Source organism: Anarrhichthys ocellatus, unplaced genomic scaffold, assembly GCF_004355925.1.
Source record: "Anarrhichthys ocellatus isolate YVR2014 unplaced genomic scaffold, GSC_Weel_1.0 scaffold12, whole genome shotgun sequence".
In the NCBI taxonomy this organism is placed as follows: domain Eukaryota; kingdom Metazoa; phylum Chordata; class Actinopteri; order Perciformes; family Anarhichadidae; genus Anarrhichthys; species Anarrhichthys ocellatus.
The window spans coordinates 96,367-105,830 of NW_022280042.1; the positions used below are offsets into that span (position 1 = coordinate 96,367).

Genomic DNA, 9,464 nt, shown 5'->3' on the forward strand with positions numbered 1-9,464 from the left:
TTTTATGGTCGATATTTTTGGATTATACCTTCGTGAAATAAAACACTTGTTTCTGATTGGCTGGCAAGAGCCCCTTAGAATGCATAGCCTACCTTTTCTAAATCAGAGCTCATAATGTTTTAAACCATAGTTCTGATTAAGTGACTGACTGATAGTTGCTGTTTGATTCATTAATGACAGCAATGCTCTCCTCGTTATGCATAACCAGTCCTCATAACAGTCATCTGTGGTTTTCTGGGTGAAGTAAATGTGCACAACAAAGATATATTTTGATCCACATATTTAAGTATCGCATTAGAAAAGCTGAATGGAAACGGCAAAATTCAATGAAACATCCTAAGTTGTGAAAAATGTTTTTTACACTCGCTCGAGGAGTTTATGTGTGTTTTTTGTGCTTTATGGATTATGAAAAAGCCTTTTCCAAAATGATTCTGATGTAGGGAACATTTTAGTCATATGAGCTGTTTCCCTTTTCAGCATCTTCCCGGGTATTCCCATAATGCATGCATGCTTGTCAAGAACAATAACAGATGGTGAGATGGCTAAGCTGACTAGTTTTGTTTCTACTTCTTCTAAAACTCTTTTTACTGGACGATTACAGCCATGCGTAGTTTATAGTGCAAACCTCTGACCAAACTACGCTGTAGCCGAGTCTGTTCGCTCCAAACCAGCTGATGGAAATGCACCACATTCACATTGTGTGTGTGTGTGTGTGTGTGTGTGTGTGTGTGTGTGTGTGTGTGTGTGTGTGCGTGCGTGCGTGCGTGCGTGTGTGTGTGTCGTTAATGCTACTTAAAACTGCCTGAAAATGGAATGGAAATGAAGCCTGTTGTCAGCTAAATCATAAATCATTATAATCCATCAAAAGCAATATAGTCCAGCATAATCAATATGCCCCCCCCCCCTCATCGCAACACTATTTGAAGAGTTTGTCTATCAGACTTTCTCTTTCTTCATCTCGTTGTTTCTTTCTGTGTGTGTGTGCGTGTGTGTGTGTGTGTGTGGTATCTGGTTTATTCCTGCCTGGGGGCTCATGACGTACATGACTTAATGCATTAAGCAGACCAAGAGGGGGGGAGGAGAGAAGTAGTGGAGGGATTGAAAGGAGAGTATTACTTGAAAAAGATCCTAATACTAATGAACACTTTTCCTTTTTCCCCATTCTGTTTCCTTTCTTTTTTCTTTCTCTGACTATGCTCTCCCTGTCTTCCTCTCTTTTGTCCTATCCTTTTCTCTCCTAGGGAAGAGTTTCACTCTTACCATCACTGTGTTCACCAACCCTCCTCAGGTGGCCACATACCAGAGAGCCATTAAAATCACCGTGGACGGTCCTAGAGAGCCACGGCGTGAGTGACACTGACACACAGATGTTGACATGTTCCTCCTCAGCATATGACATGTGGAGTCCCACAGGGTTACTGCCCACAAAGGCAGCATGTGAATTCAGTGTTAGCAGCAGCATTGTCAATCTTCTAAAGCTGCTGCAATGATCGGAGTTGATGTTAATTAACAACAATTCCTACACATGGTAACTAATACCAATCAAACCCATCCACATGTACACTGCTCATATTGTAACGTCCGCTCAGACAGACGTCCCAGAAGAAAACTAATGTAGAAAACTTTGTAGAATAGGGTTGTATATTGAGGGACAGTCCATCAATTAAGAAAAGTGAGATTAGATTAGGATTAGGGTAATGATTACAGTAGTACTCTTCATCAATATATTACTTTTTAATATTCTAAAGTACATTTGATCTTAATACACTTAATACATCTCGTCTTATGTTGCATACTAGCCTCAGAAAGTTGTTTGGTACAGAATTGTATTGAATATTGCTTGAATGTAATGTTTTTATTCTATCATTGAAAGTTGTTAGTCATAAACATGTATTGTAGTCTATAGACTAGATATTTAATGAAGACATGCCTCTAATCCCTTCACATAAACTCTCAGTTGAGTGAGTCAATAAGGAACCTGATGCAACACTGAGTTCCTCTCCCACTCAGAGTGATGCAACATGGGGATTTCTAATGGCAGAAGAAAGCAAGAGAGAAAGACAGATTCCTTTAGTGCCAATAAACAAACATGTCATATGAATAATTGTGATTCAGGTTAAATGGAACTGAACTGAGCGACACTGTCAGAAGAGACGTGAGGTGACAGAAAGAGAGGAAGACTCCTGCCAGCTCCGCTCAGCTGTGAATAACCATCACTCGTCTCTAACTCGCCCACTCACACACACACACACACATATTCAGTATAAATACACACACTTGCACACTTCCCCCATTGGGAGGAAGTGCCTGTAACTGGAGCTCAGTCTTAGTGCTTTGAAGTGCAGCCAACACCACAGACAGCGTGACAGACCACCACACACACACACACACACACACACACACACACAGGGAGACAGCCAGACCCCTATGCGGCGCCCATCGTCAGATTCCCGAACACATTAGCAGACAGAGTGTGTTAACAATGTCGGGACAATGTTGTAGCTTGTGTTGGGTTGTAACTGTTACTGTAATCCCTGGATTATATAATCATAGTACAAGCATGAAGTAATCTGCTGACGAATCACCTCTTCATATATTTGTGTGGCACACTTTTCAATTGTGGTAACAGGTACTTTTCAATTGAAAGTGCAGAAAGTCGATGGTACACTCTTTGAAATAAAGGTGCTAGCTAGGACACTTTGGATGAATAGCGTTCTTAATGGAACCTTTAGTCTCACAATTACCCCTTGAAAACACTTTCTTCAAATAATTGTTCTTCATAAGCAAATGGTTCTGGGTAGAACCTCAGCCCTTCTGGAAGAAACCGTTTGGAACTCTTATTTCTAAGATTGTAGGGAGCGATATACTGTATATGTAAATAAGTTCCATCTCTCTCTCCCAGGTCATCGTCAGAAGATGGACGAAGTCAAATCCGGCTCCCTGGCTTTCTCCGAGAGGCTAACAGAGCTGGAGCAGCTGAGACGGAGCTCGATGAGGGTGACGCCTCCTCACCACCATCACCATCAACACTCCACTAACACCCGCCAATCTGCAGCACTCAACTCTGCCACCTTCTCCAGCCCTACACACGCTCAGATAACTGCTGGTAAGAGCCCAAAAGGGATTTATGTCTATCTGCCTTAATCAAGAAAAGAAGCCAAGAGGCAGCACAGAGGAGAATTCAGTCTTCCTGCCTGTCCAAGACTAATCTCTGAAAACACATATCTGCATATGAATGTTTGTAGTCCGAGCACTAGAGCATTGGCCCAAAATGCAATCTTGGAACCCACCTGCTATTACACACTTTTCTTTTTTATTAGCTTGGCTAATTGACTACTTGCAACAATACTTACTGAAAATCCGGTCATAGACGTTGTCTCGCAATTCCATTCTGTCGTGGATTAACACTGACTACACCGCCGCCAACATTACAAATTCCCCAATTTAACGGTAAAGCTACAGTTACAAGTTACATGCTGTTTGCCAAACCCCGCAACTGAGACATTTTAGTCAATGGCTCATTAAATCTTCTACTGGAAGAATGTTGATGCTACAAACTTTCTTTGACTGATAACGTTTGGATGAATCAGGCGGGTGCAAAGTAACTACAAAACACTGATCAAGAACGCTGTCTTATCATCACAAACAAAGCTCAAAGCTATGCTAGGGCAATGCTACCAAGTACAATGATAGTCCTCCTTATGTACCCAGCTATATAGCATGACTGGCTGGTATTTAACCAAAACCTTCCCATCATTTATAATACAGAGCACAACCCATGAGTGCATTACATTAATACGGCAGATACTGTTATCGAAAGCAGCTTTCTGTTGGGGTTCAGTGGGCTCGAGGACCCTTCTAGTGCAGATTCTCCATGAGTGTCTTTGCATGGGACCAGAGCTACTGTAGCTAGCAGAGCATTCCTTTTTGGACTAGCTATAACATGTCTACACCTCAAATATCCTGCTTTCCAAAAGAGGATTTGCTGTGTTCTAAGGTGTAACGATACCAATGTGGGTTGAAATAACAACCCTATTCTTTAATACAAGTCGTGGCTAGCGTGTGATTGCGAAGTGCTGTAAAATACATTTAAGTGGCCACCATAACAGTTCATTCCTACTCTTTGAGTCATGCTGCCTTCATGTTGCGTGGAAACCTGAATGGTCATTGTTTTTAAATAGAAGAAAAAGTAATTTTTAATGAATCCCTTTTCTCCAGAATCTGACTTCCTTTTGAATTACCCAGAAACCCTGTTCAGTATTTGTGAAGCACTTAAGCCATCATTTAGTTCATCTTTCTCAGAAATCAACATTTACTCACAGCAGTGCAAGGGACATCTTGAAATTTCGAAATGCAAAGTTGTTGCTAGAACAGAGCGAGAACAGCCTCTAACAAACCTACGGCCCTTACATGTCCTGGATTCAAACAGGCCAATCACATTGTCCACATGCGTGGGGGCATGTGGGCTGCCACGAGGGCTTACTCTCTGTTATTGGTCGAAGTTGTCGACGGCAGGGATCTGTTTATTGGCATGGGGACAGAGATTTTTTATAGTGAACAGCAGAAACCGTGAGTGAACTGTTTGTGTGAGTATGTTAGCAGCTGCACCAACAACAGTTCTGCGCTAGTTCTGTGTTTTCTGCTATGCAGGTCTTTTAAAACGCTATAATTGTTTCCACTTTGGTGTTTGGTGTGTACAGCTGTTAATCAACACTCTTCAAATCTTGACAATCTCTGCTGTGTGGCCAATAGGTGTTCCACTTTACAGTCCCAGTAGTCCATTTTATATTCTCTAATGTGTGCATTCACATATTTAGGCTGTTTCCTGGGAGTGCTAACGGGCCTGATGTTTAGAAACCTTTCGTCTACTTGTGCCTTCACAGTTTGGTTCGGTTAAAAGAAACTCAGGACAGTTTGCTTTGTTACTTCGATTTGCTTGGGATGCTGTGAAAGCTGTCAATCAAACCTTGGTGCGGATCAAACAACCAAATAGAGACAGCCTGAAAAGGTGGGTCTCGGTCCGCTTCCAAGCGGACTATGGTGCAGTGTGATTATGGTGTGAAAGCAAACAAACCAACCACAGGGTTTTATGATAGCAGATGTGTGATTTTAGCATGAATTCAAAAGCTAAACTACTAATAAATCCATCTGCTGATGGTGAAATCTGTTCACGTTAGTATAACTTCATGTTTAACAATGTAGCATTTTTTCCCTTGGTCCGGACCAAATGAACCCAACTACAGGTGTGAAAGCAGCCTGAATGGTTAACATTAGCAGTTTAATTCAAACTCGATTGACAAGCACACTAATACTTATAATACAACAAACATACTAATACAACAAATTACATCCATTACACCATGTCTGTGTGTGTGTGTGTGTGTGTGTGTGTGTGTGTGTGTGTGTGTGTGTGTGTGTGTGTGTGTGTCTGTGTGTGTGTGTGTGTGTTTCTCAAACTTGTGCATTCAGCTTGCATCAAACCTCATTGTTCCTCCTTGTGGTTTTAGTGAGATCCATTGTGGTCTGTGTGTGCGTGTGTATGTGTGTGTGTGTGAGTGTGTGTTGCGGTTGCCGTGGATACTCTATGTGGTACCAAAATACAGTATCTGTTCCTCTTCTGCCTTCAGTGGTAGTGACGCTGTGTGCATTTGCATGTATACGTGTATGTGTGTGTGTTTGTGTGTGTGTGTGTGTGTGTGTGTGTGTGTGTGTGTGTGTGTGTGTGTGTGTGTCTGTAAGTGAGGAAGCAAGTCATGCCTAAAGGAGGAAATGAGAGTCAGCTGGCAGGAAGTGCCACTGTGTGAAAGAAAAAGCAAAGAAAACTTATAACTGTCAGAATTTGAAAAACGTCTTCTAATTTAATTTCAAGGGTGGTCCACCACTGGATATGATGCATTTTACTGTAATATGTTTCATATTAATTGTTGAATTAATACTGGTTGTCTATGCAAAGCCTTCCACAACCCTAAAGACCAAATAGGGAGATTACCAGGGTCCAAATATGTATACACCTTTACAATTAGTATACAAATATATTCAAAAATCCAAAGTAGACTTCAAAGAAAATAGGATTGAATATGAAATACTACTACTAAGTAATAGAACGTTTTTTACAGTAATGGATGCAACATAGTCCTTCAAATGAATTAAACTAGGAAAGGAGGTATATGAAAAATAGAAGCCAAAATACAATACAATGAATATACTTTATATACAACTTTAAAGATTAGTGGATAGACACTATGCATACGCAATCTACACCAGTGATTTTCAACTGCTGTGCCGCGGCACACCAGTGTGCCGTGAGAGATCGTCAGGTGTGCCGTGGGCACACCTGACGATCTCTCACATAATGAGTCCAAAAAAATATTATTTCGTTGTTGCAAATACTTTGCCATTGTTGAGCGTCTGAGCTGCAATATAGTGGCTGGCTAAGTAATAAATACTCTTCCATGCCAGTGGGTGGCAGTAGGTAGCGCAGTAATGACCTTGTTAATTTAAGACAGTAGAATGAAATGACGTGCGGGAGAGGTTGCGGTGACAAGACGAACAGTGATGGAGAAATATTTGAAAAGGAAAAATGCAGACTCTGAACTGGGCCCTGGACAAAATAACCGAGATGAAAAGCCTAGTAAGGATCAACACATTTAGAGACTTGTCATTAAATTGTGAAAAAGTGTTTGCCCCCTTCCCGATTTCTTATTTTTTTGCATGTTTGTCACACTTAAATGTTTCAGATCATCAAACAAATTTAAATATTAGACAAAGATAACACAAGTAAACACAAAATGCAGTTTTTAAATGAAGGTTTTTATTATTAAGGGGGAAAAAATCCAAACCTACATGGCCCTGTGTGAAAAAGTGATTGCCCCCCCCGTTAAAACATAAATTAACTGTGGTTTATCACATCTTTGGAAAGCTGAGTTCAATTTCTCTAGCCACACCCAGACCTGATTACTGCCACACCTGTTCTCAATCAAGAAATCACTTAAATAGGACCTGCCTGACAAAGTGAGGTAGAACAAAAGATCCTCAAAAGCTAGACAACATGCTGCGATCCAAAGAAATTCAGGAACAAATGAGAAACAAAGTAATTGAGATCTATCAGTCTGGAAAAGGTTACAAAGCCATTTCTAAAGCTTTGGGACTCCAGCGAACCACAGTGAGAGCCATTATCCACAAATGGCGAAAACATGGAACAGTGGTGAACCTTCCCAGGAGTGGCCGGCCGACCAAAATTACCCCAAGAGCGCAGCGACGACTCATCCAAGAGGTCACAAAAGACCCCAGAACAACATCCAAAGAACTGCAGGCCTCACTTGCCTCAATTAAGGTCAGTGTTCATGACTCCACCATAAGAAAGAGACTGGGCAAAAATGGCCTGCATGGCAGAGTTCCAAGACGAAAACCACTGCTGAGCAAAAAGAACATAAAGGCTCGTCTCAGTTTTGCCAGAAAACATCTTGATGATCCCCAAGACTTTTGGGAAAATACTCTGTGGACTGATGAGACAAAAGTTGAACTTTTTGGAAGGTGTATGTCCCATTACATCTGGCGTAAAAGTAACACGGCATTTCAGAAAAGGAACATCATACCAACAGTAAAATATGGTGGTGGTAGTGTGATGGTCTGGGGCTGTTTTGCTGCTTCAGGACCTGGAAGACTTGCTGTGGTAAATGGAACCATGAATTCTGCTGTCTACCAACAAATCCTGAAGGAGAATGTCCGGCCATATGTTCGTGACCTCAAGCTGAAGCACACTTGGGTACTGCAGCAGGACAATGATCCAAAACACACCAGCAAGTCCACCTCTGAATGGCTTAAGAAAAACAAAATGAAGACTTTGGAGTGGCCTAGTCAAAGTCCCGACCTGAATCCGATTGAGATGCTGTGGCATGACCTTAAAAAGGCGGTTCATGCTCTAAAACCCTCCAATGTGGCTGAATTACAACAATTCTGCAAAGATGAGTTGGCCAAAATTCCTCTACAGTGCTGTAAAAGACTCATTGCCAGTTATTGCAAATGCTTGATTGCAGTTGTTGCTGCTAAGGGTGGCCCAACCAGTTATTAGGTTTAGGGGGCAATCACTTTTTCACACAGGGCCATGTAGGTTTGGATTTTTTTCCCCTTTAATAATAAAAACCTTCATTTAAAAACTGCATTTTGTGTTTACTTGTGTTATCTTTGTCTAATATTTAAATTTGTTTGATGATCTGAAACATTTAAGTGTGACAAACATGCAAAAAAAATAAGAAATCGGGAAGGGGGCAAACACTTTTTCACACAACTGTATATCCGGCCCTCGGTACAACGGCCCGCCAGAAAATATCATATGTTTATCATAACCAGCCCGCCACACTACAGAGCTCCGGGACGAAAAGTGGTGATGTTAGCTGGCTTTTTGCGCAACATAACGAAGCATCTCACTGCGCTAAACCTGCAGCTTCAGGGACGGGGACGTGTGATCACAGACATGTGTGATCACAGACATGTGTGAGGCAGTAAAAGTCTCCACCGCTGTGTTCCCGACTGCGCATTTTGCTGATAAACGTGGCACACTTGGCACGGAGATCACACAGCGATTTGCCGACTTTGCAGCTCACAAATGTAAATTTGAACTGCTCAGCAATCCGTTTGCAGTTGATGTGGAAAGAGCACCTGTGGAGCTGATAGACCTCCAGTGTAATGACACTCAAGGCAAAGTATGACTCTGAGGGCGCTGCACAGTTTCCAAGCTTCACCCCGAAACGATGCCTCAACTCTGCCTCCATGCTGCTCAAACGCTCTGCTTGTTTGGAAGCACATACCTGTGTGAGCAGCTTTTCTCTGTGATGAAGATGAACAAAAGCCCACACAGGAGTCGTCTCACTGATGCACCTTCACTCCATCATGAGGGTTTCCACAGCACAGAACCTACCCCCAGATATTAATGAACTGGCAGCCAAGAAAAGATGCCAAACATCTAGCTCTGGTACATATGCATAAAAGAATGTAGCAAACATATTATTTTTGCTCTTTGTCCAATATCCCTTCTATCCTGTTTATTAAATGGTGACTCTATTTGGCCCTCAACGTAGTCCCAATTTTTAATTTTGTCCCTGCCTGGGATTGAGTTTGACACCATGGCATTTTGTAACTTTTTTGGTTGTTGGTGTGCCGCGGGATCTTTTTAATGTAAAAAATGTGCCGCGGCTCAGAGAAGGTTGAAAAACACTGATCTACACCATCAAGATAAATGCATATCAGGAGGGCCTGAATTGAATATAAATTGAAATTAATACTGGCGTCATAATAAAATTACCTAAAAATAACTTGAATTTCATCCAGCGATATTGTACAACACCGAGGTTGCCGACTTGCTCATCTAATCACCATCATTGTGTGTGTGTGTGTGTGTGTGTGTGTGTGTGTGTGTGGGGGTGTGTGTGTGTGTGTGTGTGTGTGTGTGTGTGTGTGTGTGTGTG

At 41.8% G+C, this 9,464-nt stretch overlaps 1 protein-coding gene across 6 annotated transcripts in view; it reads left to right on the top strand.

Annotated features, from left to right (window-relative positions):
- runx1 (RUNX family transcription factor 1) overlaps nucleotides 1-9,464 on the top strand; it is a 53,856-nt gene that overhangs the window by 39,339 nt on the left and 5,053 nt on the right. For all 6 annotated transcript variants that reach the window (XM_031851837.1, XM_031851838.1, XM_031851841.1 and 3 more), the window contains 2 exons: nucleotides 1,242-1,346; nucleotides 2,903-3,106. In XM_031851837.1, coding sequence (XP_031707697.1) covers nucleotides 1,242-1,346; nucleotides 2,903-3,106 — 309 coding nt within the window. The remainder of the gene's footprint in view (nucleotides 1-1,241; nucleotides 1,347-2,902; nucleotides 3,107-9,464) is intronic.